The 21,400-nt window shown below is 42.2% G+C and overlaps 1 protein-coding gene across 11 annotated transcripts in view; it reads right to left on the minus strand.

Annotated features, from left to right (window-relative positions):
* LOC122329724 overlaps positions 1 to 21,400 on the minus strand; it is a 28,982-nt gene that overhangs the window by 6,039 nt on the left and 1,543 nt on the right. For 3 of the 11 annotated variants that reach the window (XM_043226278.1, XM_043226219.1, XM_043226199.1), the window contains exons 2-5: positions 19,788 to 20,201; positions 17,432 to 17,875; positions 15,943 to 16,401; positions 4,012 to 4,452 (exon numbers count right to left, since the gene is read on the minus strand). In XM_043226278.1, the coding sequence (XP_043082213.1) occupies positions 4,012 to 4,452; positions 15,943 to 16,401; positions 17,432 to 17,875; positions 19,788 to 20,201 (1,758 nt within the window). The remainder of the gene's footprint in view (positions 1 to 4,011; positions 4,453 to 15,942; positions 16,402 to 17,431; positions 17,876 to 19,787; positions 20,202 to 21,400) is intronic. The other 8 variants (XM_043226296.1, XM_043226288.1, XM_043226246.1 and 5 more) reach the window with 8 other exon arrangements.

Here is a 21,400-nt window from a genome sequence, read left to right on the forward strand (position 1 = left end):
GTCCACTGTAATAGCAGCATGTGTGAACGACCGTCTCTGGCGGGAGCTGTCCACGGCGGTGGGTGCAAAGCTCCGCTTTTATGCGGTCTGCTGCTAGAAGCAGTGGAGTGCGAGTGTGTGTCTCTGGCGGAGCGGTCCACGGCGGTGGGTGCAATGCTCCTGCCTGTGTTGGCCACCGCGGTGGCGGTTTGTATATTGACGTGTACAGCGGGAGCGGTCCACGGCGGTGGGTGCAATGCTCCTGCCTGTGTTGGCCACTGCGGTGGCGGGTTTGTATATTGTCATCTACAGCGGGAGCGGTCCACGGCGGTGGGTGCAATGCTCCTGCCTGTGTTGGCCACCGCGTGGCAGGTTTTATACCATCGCTTCACGGCGGAGCGGTCCACTGCGGTGGGTGCAATGCTCCTGCCTGTGCTGGCCACCGCGGTGGCAGGTTTTGTATACCGTCATCTACAGCGGGAGCGGTCCACTGCGGTGGGTGCAATGCTCCTGCCTGTGTTGGCCACCGCGTGGCAGGTTTGTATACCATGATCTACAGCGGAGCGGTCCACGGCGGTGGGTGCAATGCTCCAGCCTGTGTTGGCCACTGCGGTGGCAGGTTTTGTATGCTGTCGTGTACAGCGGGAGCGGTCCATAGCGGTGGGTGCAGTACTCTAGCTAGAGTGGTCCGCTGTTAAGGCAGTGGTAGTGTATTAGCATCTACGGCGGGAGCGGTCCACGGCGGTGGGTGCAGTCCTCCTGCTTGTGTTGGCCACTGCGGTGGCAGGTTTGTATAGGGTCATCTACGGCGGGAGTGGTCCATGGCGGTGGGTGCGATGCTCCTGCTTGAGCTGGCCACTGCAGTGGCGAATTTTGTATATGGTCGTTTGCTGCGGGAGCGGTCCACGGCAGTGGATGCGATGCTCCTGCTTGGCATTGCCACTCCTGTGGCAGATTTTGTATACAAACGTCTATAGCGGGAGCTGACCAGGGCGGTGGGTGCGATGTTCCTGCTTGGTGTGGCCGCTGCGGTGGCGGATTTTGTATTTGGTCGTATACAGCGAGAGCTGGCCATTGTAGAAGGAGTGATGCCGTGCCTTGGGTGATCCCCTGCGGGGGTGGTAGGTTTGGAGTTCTGTTGGGACTGGTTAGGGTCTGGAGGGCTTTTTTGATGAGTGATTGGTCTGAACGAATGTAGCTTTTGTATGCGTTAGAAGACCAGCGGCCGAGGGTTTGGATTTGCTGTTGGGAGAGACCTTTCTCTGCTGCAGTGGTGGCTGCCGCTATTCTGAAGGAATGTGTGGAGAAATTTTTTGATGGGATTCCGGAGTAAGATAGGACTGATTTGAGGTGGTTTTGGAACCACAATCGAGATACGGGGTGGTTGGAATCATCTGTAAACAGAGGGTCGAGTGGAGTTTTAGTTTGGGATTTCCTGTATTGGAGGAAAGCTAGAAGTGTTTGAAGGGGAAAAGTGGGAGTTTGGAGGTTAAAAATATATATGAAATGCCCATTTTTGGTCTGGTCCGTTTTACTTTGTTTGATGAAAAAGGATACGGTTTCGTGGTCTACGATAGATAGGTCGGAAATAGTGGGGTGAATATTTGGGTCGAATCTGGAGTTGACTGTAAATTCTGAACATCTGAGGAAACCGGAAAAGGCCAGAATGAACATTGCATCGAGAGTGCGAGCAGTATGGATAGAAGAGTAGCCTCTCATGGAGGGTGGATATGCATTTTGAGAGAATTTCAAGGGTGATGGGCATCCTTGAGTCGGATCGGGAGGGATGCCTTCTTTGGATGCCCTTGATTAAAAGTGAAGTCTGAGCATTGGTTATTTGAGGTGAGGCGATGCCGTGGATGAGTTTATGGAAAAATTGGATACCACTCAAGTAGCCCTTAATAGAACTGACTTGCAGGTTTTTTGAGGTGTTAAGAAAAGGAGATGAAAGAAGTGATGGATAGCAGGAAAAATCAGGGAATTGGAGGTTATACCTTGCCTGGAAAGATTTAAAGCATTTCCAAGCGGTCAGGTAAGATTGCAGGGTTCTGTGAGAAACTGCTTGTAGGATTGAGTCGAGGGAGGCTTCGAGGAGGGACCTTAAAGGATGGTTCGCTGGAATATTAGTTGTGGAAAGAGAAGCACCTGGGTTGCATAGGGTTCCGCTTCTGGTGCCAGCATCCTGGATTTCTGCAAGGATCTGTGCTTTGATGGAATTGGGGACAGGGGTGGGGTCGGTCAAGTGCATTTGAGGGCATAGAAAGGGGTTAGCAGTGGATACTGAGAAAGGGTGGTGGGCAAGGGAGAGATGGCGGGGGTAACTCATGGGAGCTACTTGTGGGGGTGGGTTGGTGCTCACGGCGGCTATGGCAGGGGATCTAGGGGAAAGAGTGGAAAAGATAGGAGGTAAAGAAGAATAGGTGTGTAAAGATGATGGGGGCGGGGGGGTCTTGAACCTGGGTTCAGACTGGTAGCAGAAAAATAGGGGAGGGGAGGAGGAATAGGAGGTGGTACGACTGGGATCGTCAGTGGAGGCATCTGTGTGCCTGTGCTGGCACCTATGGCTGGCTGGGCTGTGGGAACAGAAATGGACGAGTTAGGTCCTGGAGGAATAGGAGAAACTTGAGGCTGGTAAATAACGGACAGTGGATTGGGGGCTGGTTGCCAGGCATGGTCGGGAGAGACTTGGGCAGAGTACTGTTGGTATGGGTTCAACTGATCCAATGAACAAAGTGGGTACAGGCTAGGCTGATGGCTTGTGGGGGCTGGAGCCGTGGTGCCTGCTGCGTGGGTTGTTTGCTGGAAACTGGAGGAAGAGCTGCTGGTGTTTGGGTCCTGGGCTTTGCTAGCAATAGCTGGGAGCCTTCTGCCGCCTCCTGGTGGGCGGAGGCTTAATACAGGTGCAGATGCTGACTTCTCGGTCTTCCCCGGGAGAATTACGGCTTCTTCTAGTTGTTTCCTTTCTTTGGCTGGAGGAGAAATGTTTGGCGAAGCTGCGCCTGTTTGATAAGTCGAGTACAGCGAGAGAAGCTCGGCTTTGTTAGCGCGGCGGAGAACGGAATGTTCGGCGTTTATGCAGTGCTTGACGCAAAGCCGAATTGTCCATTTTGTTGCGGATGGAGCGGAAGAAAAGCTGCACGGTAGGGAGAAGCTGGGGAAGCTTGAGGACGCCTGGCAGGTGGAGGCGAACGTGATCTTAATCGCGTTGGCGAATGGATAGTCACTTGCGTTAGTTTTCTGCCTCTGGGCGAAGCCGCGCGCTCGTTTGAAGTTCCGGGCCGGGCGTTAGCGTGCTTGCTCAGCGGAGTCGTGGAGGGCTCGGCGTCCTCGATTTCGTAGGTTTCTGGCGATTGGTCTTGTTCTGACATGCTGAATACCATGCTCGGAAACGAGATATCGAGGTAAGAGGCTTGTGCGAATTTATAGTAGGCTTCTCTTGCTCTGGTTGGATAATTGCGTGATTAGGAAACGAGAAGCCAGCTGCGTTAATTATCAGTGCGCGCTCCTCCCGAAATTTGTTTATAGCTAAACATCATTTTTTATGAGTCAGATTTTAACCATGCAGCAAACCTTGATAGACCAATGAAAAAAAATATAAGTAAATGCCTTTTTTGCCACAAATGTTTACTGTTGTGTCACACACTGTTAAACACATTTACAGGCAAATTAAGTATTTTTGCATCCAAAGTCTTCTTTGAAATTAAATTAAAATAAGCTGAATTGAAGAAATTAAGGACTTTGAGAGTCTGACAGGAATCAGTGTTGAGTTCTACTAGAAGTATTTAAAATGATTTTACACACACACACACACACACACACACACACACACACACTCACACACACACACACACACACTCTCACACACACACACACACACACAAACTTGAATCCTCAGACTCTCCGTCTTCATTTAGATGGAGGCACCACACACAGTCTGGAGACTCAACTCCATCTTTTCTTAATGCAAGGGTGAATAATATTCTGCAGAAATCATATTTCATAAGAACTGTAAGAGAGCAGAGATGTTCTCACCTCAGCTGTGAGATGTAGGGCAGACACTGAAGGAAACTCTTCACTTCTCTCTCTTCCTCTGAACATCTTCTCAGATCTACTGCTTTCTTCTCTTTCTGGAGCTTCAGCACTTCCAGGAGGATGGAGATCTTTCTCTCTGAGAGATCTATGATCCATTGATCAGGAGACTGAAATACTGACTGTAATGCTGGAAGATAACTCCTGCCTGTTTGAGTCTCATAGATCTTCACGTGAGAGTAAAGATCCAGCAGGAAATCACTCTGATTATGACTCTTTTTATCAAAAGGGAATGTTTTGTAGCTGCACACAGATGACAGCAGACTGGAGAATCTTGTTCCTGTATTTCTGTCAGTTTCTTCTGCAGCAACACAGAGATTCAGCAGGACTCTGACTGAACACATCCTTTCTTCTTTATTAGGAATCCTCCAGAACCTCCAGAACCTGATAAAACACAATCAAGAACCAAACACTTCATTAATCTGAGACGACTGTAATATACAGCTTTACATCAGACACACAAATAAATAATTCACCAAGAAGACCCAGGATCAGATCTGATCAGGACATGTTTATGGATGTTAATTTCTCCTACAATAACTGACGCTCATTCACAGATTATTAACAGTTTATTATAATCTTTGTAAACCCTTCACATCAGCGGAGGGCTAAGAGCTAAGCTAAAGCTAACACCACATCGGCTCTCTTTACCCAGCATTTTCCTTGCCAATGTACGGTCACTGGCGAACAAAATGGACGAGATTCGACTCCGCATCAGAGACAACAAAAAACTTCAGAACTGCAATGTCATGATCTTCACCGAAACATGGCTAAACAGCAGTATACCAGACCATGCTATCAGCATAGCTGGACACCACACATTCGGGCAGACAGAACGCGCGGATGACTCGGTAAGACCAGAGGCGGGGGATTGTGCATTTATATGAACAATGCTTGGTGCACAAACTCTGTTATCGTTGGGAGACACTGCTCAGCCAACCTAGAGTTTCTCATGGTTAAGAGTAGACCGTTTTATCTGCCTCGGGAGTTCACATCCACCATCATAACTGCTGCTTATATTCCACCCGATGCTGATGCCAAGCTTGCTATGAACGAACTTCATGCAGCCATCAGTAAACAACAGTCTACTCACCCGGAGGCTGCATTTATTGTTGCGGGGGATTTTAATCACTCTAACTTGAAGGCAGTCCTCCCTAAATTTCACCAAAACGTTTTCTGTCACACCAGAGGAAACAGAACTTTGGACCATGTATACACAAACATGGCTGAAGCCTATGCTGTGACCCCCCTCCCCCATCTAGGACAATCGGATCACCTTTCTTTGTTCCTCACCCCCAAGTACTCCCCCCTCATCAACCGTGTGAAGCCATCAGTGAGAACCATCAAAGTCTGGCCAGCGGGGGCTGACTCCACACTCCAGGACAGGTTTCAACACACAGACTGGAGTATGTTTGCTTCCCAGGCTACCTGTGGCTCTCACACGGATATAGACCACTACACTTCCTCTGTTCTGGATTACATCAACACCACCATAGACAGTGTTACTACCCAGAAACAGATCACCACATACCCAAATCAGAAGCCATGGATGAACAAGGAGGTGCGCCTTCTGTTGAAAGCACGCAACACTGCCTTCAGATCAGGTGACGCACAGGCCTACAGCACTTCCAGGGCAAATCTGAAGAGGGGCATCAAAAAGGCCAAGTACTGCTACAAGCTGAAGTTAGAGGAGCACTTTACCAACTCTGACCCTCGACGCATGTGGCAGGGCATCCAGGCCATCAGTGATTACAAACCCAACCACTCCACCCCCACAGCACCTAATGTCTTCTTTCTGAACGAGCTTAATGACTTTTATGCTCGCTTTGAGAGGGACAATAATGAAACGATCACCAATATCACCCCCTCAACCGACCCACCCATCACACTCACCTCCTCAGAGGTTTACACTGCACTAAGCCGGATCAACGCGCGCAAGGCTGCTGGACCAGACGGTATCCCTGGACGCGTACTACGGGCATGTGCAGAGCAGCTCGCTGGGGTATTCGCGGACATTTTCAACATGTCCCTTGCCCAAGCAGCTGTACCAACATGCTTCAAATCCACCTCCATTGTGCCAGTGCCAAAAATCTCTAGCCCAGTGTGCCTAAACGACTACCGCCCTGTAGCACTCACACCCATCGTTATGAAGTGCTTTGAGCGACTAGTCTTGTCACATCTGAAGGACTCTCTGCCTTCCACACTGGACCCCCACCAGTTTGCCTATCAAGGCAATAGGAGCACTGAGGATGCAGTCTCCATCGCACTGCACTCCGTACTCACACACTTGGACAACAAAAATACTTACGCACGGATGCTGTTTGTTGACTTCAGTTCAGCATTCAACACGGTCATACCCTCTAAGTTAATCACCAAACTCAGAGATCTGGACATTAACACCTCACTGTGCAACTGGGTTATGGACTTCCTGACCAACAGACCTCAGCATGTTAGGTCAGGCCACATCTGTTCCACCACTATCACTCTCAACACCGGTGTACCACAAGGCTGTGTGCTGAGCCCCTTCCTCTACTCCTCTTCACCCACGACTGCAGGCCTGTGTTTGGATCTAACTCCATCATCAAGTTTGCAGATGACACTACGGTGATCGGTCTCATCAGCAACAACGATGAGACTGCCTACAGAGAAGAGGTCCAGCATCTGGCCACGTGGTGCAAAGACAATAATCTGCTCCTTAACACCACCAAAACCAAGGAGCTCATTGTGGACTTCAGGAAGGTGAGAAGAGGCTCACATGATCCCATCCACATTAATGGGATTGCTGTGGAGCCTGTCTCATGCATCAAGTTCCTGGGAACCCACATCTCGGAGGATCTGTCCTGGACCACCAACACCTCCAGCCTGGTCAAGAAGGCTCACCAGCGTTTATTCTTTCTGAGGAAACTTAAGAAGAACCAGCTGTCCTCAGCCATCCTGGTGAACTTCTATCGCTGTACAATAGAGAGCATCCTAACAAACTGTGTCACAGTCTGGTATGGGAGCTGCTCTGTTGCTGAGCGTGGCACTGCAGCGGGTGGTGAAAACTGCCCAGCGCATCACAGGAACTCCACTTCCATCCATTGAGGACATCCAGAAGAAACACTGTTTGCGCCGAGCACGCAGTATTCTTAAGGACTCCTCTCACCCTGCCCACAAACTGTTTTCCCTCCTGCCATCCGGCAGGCGATTCAGATTCCCCGGACTAGAACAAGTAGACTGAGGAACAGCTTTTTACCAGAGCTGTCTCACTACTGAATTCCTACCCCACTGATGTCTGCCCCACCCACCCCATTAAAAACAAAAATACAAAATGCACTGTTAACATTCATTGCACTCCACTGTATATATCTTTGTAAATGTATGTACATATCCACTGTACATACTCTTGTAAAATTGTCTATACATATCCTGTATATCCTGCTCTTTCTTATGTACATAACGATCTGTAAATTGTTTACACATAATCACTGTAAATTCCCCCTTCCCATCTGTAATTTAACTTGTACATATCACATATTTATCTTTGTAACTTATATTTATATTTGTACCTATATCCTGCACTTGCTGCTTATTGCACTCCTGGTTAGACCTAAACTGCATTTCGTTACCCTGTACTTGTACATGTGTAATGACAATAAAGTTGAATCTAATCTAATCTAATTAGGCCAATTTCTGAATGAAAATGTGACTTATGTTTTTTTCTCTAAAGAACACGTTTTTTATGGGCTATGAAGATTTTAACCATGCAGCAAACCTTGATAAATCAATAAAAAAAAAAAAATCAATAAATGCCTTTTAATCCGTTTAACTGATTGTATTAACGGGTCAAAACGGTCAATTAATGGTTAACCGGTAAAAAATAAACATTATATTCAAATAAAAGTGTCATTTCAGACATTTTTGAAGACCACGGAGAGAAGTGTTCATGGTGAAACATCCAATCATTTCAAGAAGCTCTGAAAGTGCTCTTTAAAGGAAATCCAGACTAAAACTCTAACGTCTCAGAGATATTGTCCTCATATGAGGTTAAATCAACACAGACTATCCATAATTCAGTGAACGTGATGGAGAATGTAAGAATAATTAATAATCCTGATGTACTCACACACATCATCAACAGTTAGCTCTTATCATCAGCTATCATTTAGCATCTGATGTTTGGATCTCCATAAATACACCCATCATTTGTGCTCAAACATCCACAGATATGAAGAGTATTCACACACAGCTGTAACTATAACTGTGTGAATGTGTTTTGATCAAGAAATAAACCAGGAGAGGTTTGAGTGCAGACTGACTCTACAATAGAGGACCCAAAAGATCTACGTTTCTTCACAAAACGGTCATCTTTTAGTTTTATATTAGTGATTACATTTTTTCAGAAAAACACAGTGAACCATAAACTAAGCATTTGTGTACGTCCGGTTTGATAATGAGGGGTTGAGACGCACGGTGTCTACGCTCCGCATTATTTCATGTAATCTCATCAGAATACACCTAATTTTAACAGCAGATTGGAAAGTTTCTATACTTGTGAAACCTTACATCATTGAAATAATCGTAAAATGAGAAAATCAACGAGGACAGACTCAACAGGCTCAGACTTGTCAAGAAAGCAGCAAAATGGCGGATAGCGGATCCACAATCCCACAACCCAATCTCTAGTCAAGGAGCTCGAAAAGTTCAGAAAGGACATGACTAGAGATCTAGAGATCACTTCTAAATAGCTGCAGAGTCGTTCATTTATCAGAACTTTACTAACTAACTGGAACTACAGACTAAACTGTATTGCCGCGATGGAAGGATGACTTTAACAGGTTGTGGGGCCTCGAGGAACAGACACGAACCATAAAAGGGGGAATCGCTCTAGAACCAGGTCGTAAAATCGCGCATCCTCCGCACCCCGGACCATAAAGGCAATCAAGATGGTCCACAGAGCGATGCAGAGCGCCGCAAAGTCTACCAAACATTCTCAAGGGACTGTCGCGGCAGTGAGCTCGGCCAATCCGAGAGTACCCACGTCAAGATTGGGATGATTGAAAACGCAACATCTGGTCGACAGCGCGATAACCCGTTCTGTGCACTGACCTGGGACCAGTTCTACCAAGCCACCAAGTCAAAAGGTGATAAGACTCCCGCGGTGAATCAACGTGGCCAGGACAGCCTCACACTTTCAAACCCCCCCAAGGAGGTTTGCTCTGTCCCAACATACATTCCTTAAAAGCGCGCCTTTTTCCTTTTCGCTACAATAAAGGAACTGCCAGGACACACATAAAACTACTAAACGAACAATCTAAATGCTTTCCTTTCAAACAAATAAAGGTTCATCTGTAAATAACTGCTTCATAAATGTTTTAGGATGTATGTAGGAACCGCTATATACTCGTTAAATAATCCTCTAACAGAGAGCGTTCCATAAGCGCTAGATAATGCATGTTTGATATCAAATTGAAGCTTACGATGTTTCCAATATCGTGGTGAATGAATATGTGTGTTTGTGCAATGCACAACAGTGTATTCCACTTATAAGCTTTTGATAAGGAACAGAAGTGCAGAATGTCAATTCTAACTGGGATAAAGTATGCACGAAACCGGAGTCGAAAGCAGGCGTGGACACGCCTTCGACCTCGGGATTGGACAACTGCCCAGGGCACGGCCCAAAACTTGCACCTCAAAACGCAGGAACAGAGCTCTCTGAGTTGAGTTGAGAAGAGTCGGAGTCGAGTCGAGAAGAACTGCTTCGAACCACAGGAGTCGCAGGGAATTCGGTCGCTGCAGGAATCGCCAAGAAACGGAGAAACTTCGAACTGGGAGAAGTTAGAAGACTCTGAACAAGAACGACCCGATACCCTCGACTCCGGTCCGCTCCGTCACATCACTCCACGGACACTCACTGCCCTTTCCATAACCAACCCGGTTCATCCAAAGCGAACCACCAAGCTAGAGAGACTTCATTCAAACGGCCCAGGAAAGCCCGACCACGTCATCCCACGGACGAGCCTGCCCAATCAGCACGCCGGATTTCCCCAGACAAGCCGAGTGGTAAAACTACCTTTTCATCTCTTGACTGAATCGGCGCAGACACATATAAGCAAGCTAAAACCTAACTTTGCTTTGTTGGTGCTCTTAGTGCGATCTCAGAACTAGCTAACAGACTTTGGACAGACAATTATCCATTTCCCTTCCAACCCGTGAATGTGTGTATGAATGCATGTGTGTGTGTGTGTGTTTATGTTTAGTCTTCTCAGTGTAGTCTTGTCAAATAGTAGGTACTGTTTAATAAATTGTGTTTCATTATTACGAATTCTTGTTTGTGTGTTATGTAACTGGAAAGTCAAACTCATGCCCAGATCCGTTGTTACCGGCTCGAGGTAAAGCGAAGAATCCAATTGATTTATTTTGCTGATCACAGAGTAAATTCATATTGGTAACATACATTTAAATTGCCCTAAAACGCTGGACGTATTAGGTGATTTAAAGGTGTATTTGAATTACATACTACGTGAATCTTTTAAGATTCAATTCCCCAAACTTGAATTAAGAGCGAATTCAAGTGATAATTCACAATTATCATAATCATAATTAAAATTAGGTGTGGAAACCCTACAAGGTACTGTTTATACTGCGGTACTTCGAGATAATGCTTCCAGTTAAAGCTCTCGTTCTATTGCAGTACGTCCGAGTTTGAGGAAAGTTAGACGGATACGTTATTAATATGTTTAAGGTTTGTGTTTCTCATGTATCCCTAAGGTTTAGCAAGGTGTCAATTGAAGTTTTTGGAGTGGACAGTTTTACGTGGTTAATCGGTGGTGTAAATGGGTGTTCTGGCATCTCTTCATGTTCAAAAGACGAGCTTCAGAGTTGTAAGTATAGTAGGTTCATCCCCCAGACCCCCCTTTTTTTCTTTTTCTTTTCTTTTGTTTGTTTTGTTGTTTCCCTTTCTATTCTTAATTCTCACCTATTCATATGTCTCAAAGATCTTTTCGCTCATTTTATTATTTTTAATATATCATCATTATATGCTGTTTTTCTATAACAACAAATCAGTATTCTTAAAGTTAACGTGGAGGGGCTTACTTGCAATACTATCAGATTTGTTACCTGGAACGTGAGAGGCCTTGGCGGTCAAATTAAAAGATCAAGAGTTTTCTCGCATTTAAAAAGTATGTCTACGGATATTGTCTTTTTACAGGAAACTCACCTCAAGCTGTGTGATCAGAACAGATTACGTAAGCCATGGATTGGTCAGGTTTTTCACTCAAATTTTAATAGTAAATCTAGAGGTACTGCCATTGTAATACACAAACGTATAAAGTTTGTCCCAAACAGTGTAATCTCTGATCCTGGTGGGCGTTAGGTAATAGTATCAGGGACTCTATATCAGACCCCTGTTATATTAGTAAGCGTCTATGCCCCTAATTTTGATTTAATTTTGAACCCGGCCTTTATGACTACACTATATTCCAAATTTAGATACTCACCACCTTATTTTGGGCGGGGACCTTAATTGCACAATAAGTCCGAATTTGGACCGTTCTCAGCCAAGGATATCAGCTCCTACTTCAATGTCTAGGACCTTCTGTAATGGATCAGTTGGGGTGTGTAGATCCCTGGCGATTTCTCAATCCAACTGCAAAAGAGTTTTCTTTCTTTTCGAATGTCCATCATGTATATTCACGTACTGATTTTTTTTAATAGATAAAGCTTTTTTATCTTTAGTCAAATCTACAGAATATTCTGCAATAATTATCTCAGACCATGCCCCACACATTTTGGATCTCTTGTTCCCTCAAAATTCTTGTAAACATGCTGGAAACTGGAAGCTCAATAGGAGGTTATTGGCTGACAAGGAATTTTGGGAATATATTTCTATAGATTAATATAGATTTTTTTTTTAGACACCAACAAATCTGAGTCTGTGTCGCCATCACTGCTATGGGAAACATTCAAAGCATACACACAGGGAAGGATAATCTCTTTTAGTGCATATTGGACCAAATGCAGAGAATTAAAACAGCAGAAATTAATTGATAAAATTTTAGAGTTGGACAGATTAAATGCCAGGTCACCAAACACGGCTTTAGAGACGGAGCGGCTTAAACTACAAACTGAATTTGACTTAATGACAACCAATAAAGCAGAATTTCTGCTAAATCGCACAAGAGCAACATACTATGAACATGGAGAGAGAGCTAGCCGTCTCATGGCATCTCAGCTCAGACATCAGCGGGCTTCTCAATTAATCTCACAGGTTTATGACTCCTCAAATAATCTTATCAATGATCCAGTCAGAATAAATTTGGAGTTTGCTTCTTTTTATTCTAGGCTATACAAATCAGAAGCCTGCTCAGACACTAATGCTATTCATGATTTTCTCTCTCATTTAGATATTCCAAATTAAGCTCAGAAGCAGTCAGTAGCCTAGACGCACCTCTTAGTTTGGAAGAGTTAACTTCTTGCATCGCAACCATGAAAAACAACAAGGCCCTGGCGGATGGCTTCCCAACTGAATTCTTCAAAAAGTTTTCTAATCAGCTATCCCCATTCTATTAGAATTGTACAATCACTCTTTGGACCAAGGATTCTTGTCACCATCCTTAAGACAAGCTTTTTTTTTCATTAAAAAAAATTAAAGAAGGACAAAGACCCTAAACTATGTGGCAGTTACAGACCAATTAGCCTAATTAATAATAACTATTAAAGTGACTGTTAAATGACTGTTAAACTATTAGCTAAGGTTTTAGCCAAACGTTTAGAGTGTCATCTTTCATCCATTATATCAGATGATCAAACTGGTTTTATAATGGGCCACCAGTTATCATTCAATATACGCCGGCTGCTGAATGTGGTCCTTACTCCATCCAGGTCATCAAAGCCAGAAATGGTCATCTCGCTGGATGCAGAGAAAGCTTTTGACCGAGTGGAGTGGGATTACTTATTCACAGTCCTACAAAATTTCGGATTTGGATCTAAATTCATATCATGGATCCGTTTATTGTGCTCCAGTCCCTCAGCATGTGTGAAAACAAACTCTGAAATGTCTATTTTTTTCTCTCTCGGGGTACCCGTCAAGGATGTCCACTCTCACCTCTCCTCTTTGCTTTGGCTATTGAGCCTCTCTCTATAGCCTTGAAATCATCTTCAGTGTTTTCAGGTATTAGTAGAGGAGAACAGGAACATCGGGTATCATTATATGCTGATGACCTTTTGCTATACATCTCAGATCCTCTTAACTGTATGAATAACATAATGCATTTGTTAAATGAGTTTGGCTCTAATGTTTTCCAATTAACGCGTTGGCAAAACAAATCAGCCCGACGTTACTTCCGTTTTACACGTCTTTTACTGGTTTTCGTTATTTAGGGATTCAAATCTCAAAATCTTTCAAATCTTTGTAAAATGAAAATTTGACTAAATTAATAGACTGTATTAAAGCAGATCTTCTACAGTGGAATAATCTTCTGCTATCGTTAGTAGGCAGGATGGAGTCAGTTAAAATAAATATCCTTCCATGCATGCTTTTTCTGTTTCAGACGCTTCCTGTTTTAAGTCACTTGGTGCCATCATATCCTCATATATTTGGGCTGGTAAACCCCCACGAGTTTGGAAGTTAACACTTCAAAGAGCCAAACAGGATGGTGGTCTTGCACTTCCAAATTTTCTTTTTTATTACTGGGCAGCTAATATTCAAAAAAATATATCTTTGGTGTAATTCCCCAGATATCACTTGGTGTAGGATGGAAGCCATTTCCTGCGTATCATCCTCATTACCCGCATCGGTTTTTGACCCCAATCTACGATGCCCCACTAAATTCACCACAAACCCGATTGTACTCTCTTCACTAAAAATCTGGAAACAGTTCCGAAATCACTTCAAATTGAAAAGAAATTCTACTTTCTCACAGCTAAGTGAAAAGGGTTTAATACAGTTCCGGGATCTGTTCTTTGATCACACATTTGGGTCATTTAACGATTAGTTAAGTAATTATAAAATCTCTAAATCAAACTTATTCCGTTATTTTCAATTGCGTTATACTTTCCCCCAGCAGCCTAAGAATACTTTAATTGAAGAAATATTACCAAAATTTCTGAACCGCATTTCCTCCATTTATGACCTGCTTCAGCCCTCACATCTCGTTCCTCTTTCTACACTCAAACAAACCTGGCAGATGGAGCTAGAACAGGAAATTGACGAGGAGCTGTGGGACACTTTTTTAGCCAAAATGAACTCTGTCTGTATCTGTGCTCGCTTAAATCTCATTCAGTTTAAAGTTGTTCACAGAATCCATTTCACTAAAGCTAAATTAAAAAAACTCTGTTTATCAGAAGATGATAGGAGGATAGGATGCTTGTTGTCCCCAGCAGACCATATTCTGAACTCTTACTGGTCCTCTTTTTTGATCTTAGTGTTTTGTCCAATAACAGCATTTTTTGGAATATCTCCTGTTGATGGTTCATATAAGAAGCACCATACAGATATTATAGCCTTTGCCTCATTGATAACCAAAAGACGTATACTGTTACCCTGGAAATCCTCTTGCCCCCCTCCCAATCTCTCTTGGTTGAAAGATATGATATCTTTCTTACGTTTGGAAAATATCAAATACTCTATCAGTGATTCTGTCAATTCATTCTATAAATTGTGGAATCCTCTGCTTTCTTTCATTGAGACTATACCTGGTTATAGATACTGAATTTTTATTTTTATTTTTTAATAAATTGACGTTTATTTTTACTTTACTATAAATTATTTTACCCCCCCTTCACCCTTTTTTTTCTTTCTCTCTGTTTTCTTTATAATAATTTGGGCTGGGAAGAGATTATTTTTATAAGTGTACTCCTTTTTCTTGTTGTTGTGGTTGTTCCAAAAAAAAAAAAAAGTTACATGTGTGTATGTATACATATATTTCAGTAATAAAAAACAAACTAAGCATTAATTTTAAATAAGAAAAAAAAACCTTAATAAAAAAACATTATTAATAAAATTAAGGTGTTTATTAAAAGCAATTTTGTCATTGTAGACTTTAATAAGATAATAAACGTCTGTTAGTGTGACGGGGTAAGATACTGATTTTAGCTGGTCTAAATGAATTAAAGTTCAACTTATCTGCTCATGAAGCTTATGAAAGAGAAGTCTTAATGTATTTTACAACACTTCTTCATGCTGCTAATGTTTTTTCTTTTTTTTCTGACACTCTAATTCTTAATTATTTTGCAGTTATTAATGATTCATCTCTTCACCTGTTTTTTCTGACTCTGCTGAACCAAAGAGCATTTCACTGACCAGTGGTTAATCTTAACCAGCGTCTGGAGTAACTAGTTACATGTAACAGAACTCTAGAAGTAGCTCTAATTAAATACAGGTGCTGAGAAAAAATGTGTAATTAAATAACAGATACTTAAGAAAATGTTAAGGATAACAAAGAGGGGTTTAAAAGAGATTGATAACAGAGAGTTTAAGTGTTGAGGAGGTTAAAAAAGAAGGGAATCTTTACCGTTGTGTCACACACTGTTAAACACATCTACAGGACTTTGAAAGTCTGACAGGAATCAGTGTTGAGTTCTACTAGAAGTATTTAAAATGATTTTACACACACACACACACACACACACACACACACACACACACACTCACACACACACACACACACACACACTCACACACACACACACACACACACACACACACACACACACACACACACACACACACACACACACACACTTGAATCCTCAGACTCTCACACTTCATTTAGATGGAGGCACCACACACAGTCTGGAGACTCAACTCCATCTTTTCTTAATGCAAGGGTGAATAATATTCTGCAGAAATCATATTTCATAAGAACTGTAAGAGAGCAGAGATGTTCTCACCTCAGCTGTGAGATGTAGGGCAGACACTGAAGGAAACTCTTCACTTCTCTCTCTTCCTCTGAACATCTTCTCAGATCTACTGCTTTCTTCTCTTTCTGGAGCTTCAGCACTTCCAGGAGGATGGAGATCTTTCTCTCTGAGAGATCTATGATCCATTGATCAGGAGACTGAAATACTGACTGTAATGCTGGAAGATAACTCCTGCCTGTTTGAGTCTCATAGATCTTCACGTGAGAGTAAAGATCCAGCAGGAAATCAGTCTGAACATCATCATCATCTTTATCATAAATCTCTTCATCAAAAGGGAATGTTTTGTAGCTGCACACAGATGACAGCAGACTGGAGAATCTTGTTCCTGTATTTCTGTCAGTTTCTTCTGCAGCAACACAGAGATTCAGCAGGACTCTGACTGAACACATCCTTTCTTCTTTATTAGGAATCCTCCAGAACCTCCAGAACCTGATAAAACACAATCAAGAACCAAACACTTCATTAATCTGAGACGACTGTAATATACAGCTTTACATCAGACACACAAATAAATAATTCACCAAGAAGACCCAGGATCAGATCTGATCATATTTGAGAAGAAAAGCAGAGCAATGGATGATATTTCTGATAAATCTGTGTTCATGAAGTCAGTAATTTATGTCAGTAATTATGTTTTAATAATTTGTCTGTGTCACAGTAATAACAGCAGCAGCACAGAGGAACAATATCATTAGAATTACTTTCAGAGTAAGTTTTCTTCCAGCTGATAAACAATAAAAGCATTGACAGAATCAGAATCAATTTAAAGTGACAGTCCATAAAACTGTAGAGCATTTATAACAAACAGAACTTTACAGTGTTTGTGTGAAGACTGGTGTAGTTATTCTTAATATTTTTAGCACAGCTTTATGAGTAAGTGAAGACTGCTTTAACACAACGATGTTCAGCATTTATTTAAACATCGTTTAATGTGTTGGGTTCTTATCGTCCAGAGTTTAGTTTCTATGTGTTTTCTTTGTTTTTCCTTGCAGACGAGTTTGTTCTTAAAGTCTATAGATGTCTTTATGAGCGTGTCTGAGTTTTCCCTCTCTCTCGTGTTCTCTCCGTCTCTCTCGACTGCTGGTTGGTCCACGAAGCTGTCAATCATTAAGTCATGTGACGCTGACCAATCCAGTAAAGCTTGCGCTGACAGATAAAAGGACGCTGGAAAGATTGAATGGAGATTCTTTTTTCGGTCATTTTACTCGTTTAGTTATGCCACATGGTTTTGTTTTGACGTTCTTGATTCTTACCACCTTTTTGTAGTTATCTTTTTATTTGATCATTTTTTCTGGTAAAGGAAGGTGGATAGAGAATATGTCGTACGACTTCTTTTACATTTAGGTCACTCTGTGTATAGATACATGAACGCCATCCTTTGTGTGTTTTCTTTTATTAGTGGAGATTCTGACCATGTCTGTATTTCATAAGAACTGTAAGAGAGCAGAGATGTTCTCACCTCAGCTGTGAGATGTAGGGCAGAAACTGAAGGAAACTCTTCACTTCTCTCTCTTCCTCTGAACATCTTCTCAGATCTACTGCTTTCTTCTCTTTCTGGAGCTTCAGCACTTCCAGGAGGATGGAGATCTTTCTCTCTGAGAGATCTATGATCCATTTATCAGGAGACTGAAATACTGACTGTAATGCTGGAAGATAACTCCTGCCTGTTTGAGTCTCATAGATCTTCACGTGAGAGAAAAGATCCAGCAGGAAATCAGTCTGAACATCATCATAATGATAATAAATCTCTTCATCAAAAGGGAATGTTTTGTAGCTGCACACAGATAACAGCAGACTGGAGAATCTTGTTCCTGTATTTCTGTCAGTTTCTTCTGCAGCAACACAGAGATTCAGCAGGAATCTGACTGAACACATCCTTTCTTCATCATCAGTGAACCAGAACCTGATAAAACACAATCAAGAACCAAACACTTCATTAATCTGAGACGACTGTAATATACAGCTTTACATCAGACACACAAATAAATAATTCACCAAGAAGACCCAGGATCAGATCTGATCATATTTGAGAAGAAAAGCAGAGCAATGGATGATATTTCTGATAAATCTGTGTTTATGAAGAAACAATATTTTCTTGAGGCTCGTTCAGAACAAGTATGTAAGTAATTATGTTTTAATAATCAATCTTACTGTAAGAGAACAGGTTTGTCTTTACCACAGCTGTGTGTGTGTGTGTGTGTGTGTGTGTGTGTGTGTGTGTGTGTGTGTGTGTGTGTGTGTGTGTGTGTGTGTGTGTGTGTGTGTGTGTGTGTGTGTGTGTGTGTGTGTGTGTGTGTGTGTGTGTGTGTGTGTGTGTCTCTGTGTGTGTGTGTGTCTGTGTGTGTGTGTGTGTGTGTGTGTGTTGTGTGTGTCTGTGTGTGTGTGTGTGTGTGTGTGTGTGTGTGTGTGTGTGTGTGTGTGTGTCTGTGTGTGTGTGTGTGTGTGTGTGTGTGTGTGTGTGTGTGTGTGTGTGTGTGTGTGTCTGTGTGTGTGTGTGTGTGTGTGTGTGTGTGTGTGTGTGTCTCTGTGTGTGTCTCTGTGTGTGTGTGTCTGTGTGTGTGTGTGTGTGTGTGTGTGTGTGTCTGTGTGTGTGTGTGTGTGTGTGTGTGTGTGTGTGTGTGTGTGTGTGTGTGTGTGTGTGTGTGTGTGTGTGTCTCTGTGTGTGTAAGGGTGTGAGTGTGTGTGTGTGTGTGTGTGTGTGTGTCTCTTTGTGTGTGTGTGTGTCTCTGTCTCTGTGTGTGTGTGTGTGTGTGTGTGTGTGTCTCTGTGTGTCTGTGTCTGTGTGTGTCTCTGTGTGTGTGTGTGTGTGTGTGTGTCTCTGTGTGTCTGTGTCTGTGTGTGTGTCTGTGTGTATATATATATATATTTGATAGAACACTAAAATATAATTCTTTCTCTATTAATTAGTTTTGTCTCTTAAAATGTGTAATAAAGTAGATTTTAGGTGTACTCATATGAGGACATGTTTATGAATGTTCATTTTGGTTATTTCTCCTACAATAACTGACGCTCATTCACAGATTATTAACAGTTTATTATAATCTTTGTAAACCCTTCACATCAGCATCAGGCCTATTTCTGAATGAAAGATTTTAACCATGCAGCAAACCTTGATAAATCAATAAAAGAATATATAAGTAAATGCCTTTTTTTAAGCCACAAATGTTTACCGTTGTGTCACACACTGTTAAACACATTTACAGGCAAATTAAGTTTTTTGCATCCAAAGTCTTCTTTGAAATTAAATTAAAATAAGCTGAATTGAAGAAATTAAGGACTTTGAGAGTCTGACAGGAATCAGTGTTGAGTTCTACTAGAAGTATTTAAAAGGATTTTACACACACACTCACACACACACACACGCACACACACACACACACACACACACACACACACACATACACGCACACACACACACACACATACACGCACACACACAGACACGCACGCACACACACACACACACATACACGCACACACACACACACACACACACACACACGCACACACACACACACACACACACACACACATACACGCACACACACACACACACATACACGCACACACACAGACACGCACGCACACATAAACGCACACACACACATATAAATGCGCACAAACACACACACTCACACACACACACACACACACACACACACACACTTGAATCCTCAGACTCTCCGTCTTCATTTAGATGGAGGCACCACACACAGTCTGGAGACTCAACTCCATCTTTTCTTAATGCAAGGCTGAATAATATTCTGCAGAAATCATATTTCATAAGAACTGTAAGAGAGCAGAGATGTTCTCACCTCAGCTGTGAGATGTAGGGCAGACACTGAAGGAAACTCTTCACTTCTCTCTCTTCCTCTGAACATCTTCTCAGATCTACTGCTTTCTTCTCTTTCTGGAGCTTCAGCACTTCCAGGAGGATGGAGATCTTTCTCTCTGAGAGATCTATGATCCATTCATCAGGAGACTGAAATACTGACTGTAATGCTGGAAGATAACTCCTGCCTGTTTGAGTCTCATAGATCTTCACGTGAGAGAAAAGATCCAGCAGGAAATCAGTATCATAAAATATGTCAGTCCATTCATAATCATAAGAGCTGGTGCAGAAAGACACTAACAGATTCAGCATCTGTTCTCCTGTCTGTGTCTCAATCTCTGCTGCTTTAATGAAGAGTCTCTGAAGAAATCTCCTACTTTCAGTCTGATCAGAGAATCTGGAACAAAATGAGAAATGAGTTTCTTTTTATTTTGCATGATGTAATCCAGATGTAATCAGCTCTGTGATATCTCTGTGTTTTGTTTCTGGTTTTCAGCTGATATTAAAGATTTGTTCAATTCGACTTTAAATGTTAATGAACTGAATGTTTTGATAACTGTAGAAACTTACACTGAACTCAAAGCAAAGAAAACACGTTTCATGAGACCCCAGAAAAGCACAGATGTCACATTTAAAACAGGTCATTAAATTATACTTCATATTAATCTAAAATGGGACACACTGACATATTATTAGTATTAGTATTCATCATATCTACATAAATAGTTTTCATAAATATATAACTTTCCTGTGTTGTTCCTAATATAATTTTATATACATGTATGCACTGAATTGTGACGTGAATATAAAAAAAGTCAAATCATACACACACTGGCTATTGATTAAGTTCTTATTTTTGTTTTCTTTCTGCTGAAAAACTGTTCTTGTCAGTTGAAGCACTGATGACAGATGACCATGACGATATGTTTCATATTTCTCTTCAGCTCGACAGTCTCAAGCCTCCTGGTTTTCATCTAAAGGCTCTGATACGGTAATTTCCTGAGGATCAGGTATCGGTCATATAGTGCAGATATTATTCTGTTGTTGTTGTTTAAAGTTTTATAAATATATATTTCAAGTCTTCTGAGGCACGGGATGCACAAACACGCTTTGTGTCGCTCTGTATTAAAGCCTTTCATATTATAATACTTCTGTAGGCAAAGGATTATTAATAGTCTCTTGTTCTGTCCTATCTGTCTTTTTTGCTGCCTTCATTACTGTGCCACAGATTTAAAAGTAATCCCTTTTTTCATGGTATATATTTATACACACACACGTATTTTCTTGTTTTTTCATGAATGTGTTTTACAACAATACAAAGAGCAATGTGCACCGTTTTACCAAATTTAGTCCTAAGCTTATTCACTTTTATTTCTACATAAAATGTTTCAGAGATTGTATCAGACTGGATAAGATCGGTTCTGAAAAATTTATAAATCGCTGCATCTCTATTTCTGAAGGTGAACAAAACTTTTCACTGGTTTGGGACAACATGAAAAATGTCATTGAAGACAAATCATATCTATGACTGTCACAAACAGCACCTCTGTGGCTCTCTAACCGCCACCGGAGGGAGCCCTCACCCGAGTACTGATC

This window comes from Puntigrus tetrazona, chromosome 3, assembly GCF_018831695.1.
Source record: "Puntigrus tetrazona isolate hp1 chromosome 3, ASM1883169v1, whole genome shotgun sequence".
Classification (NCBI taxonomy): domain Eukaryota; kingdom Metazoa; phylum Chordata; class Actinopteri; order Cypriniformes; family Cyprinidae; genus Puntigrus; species Puntigrus tetrazona.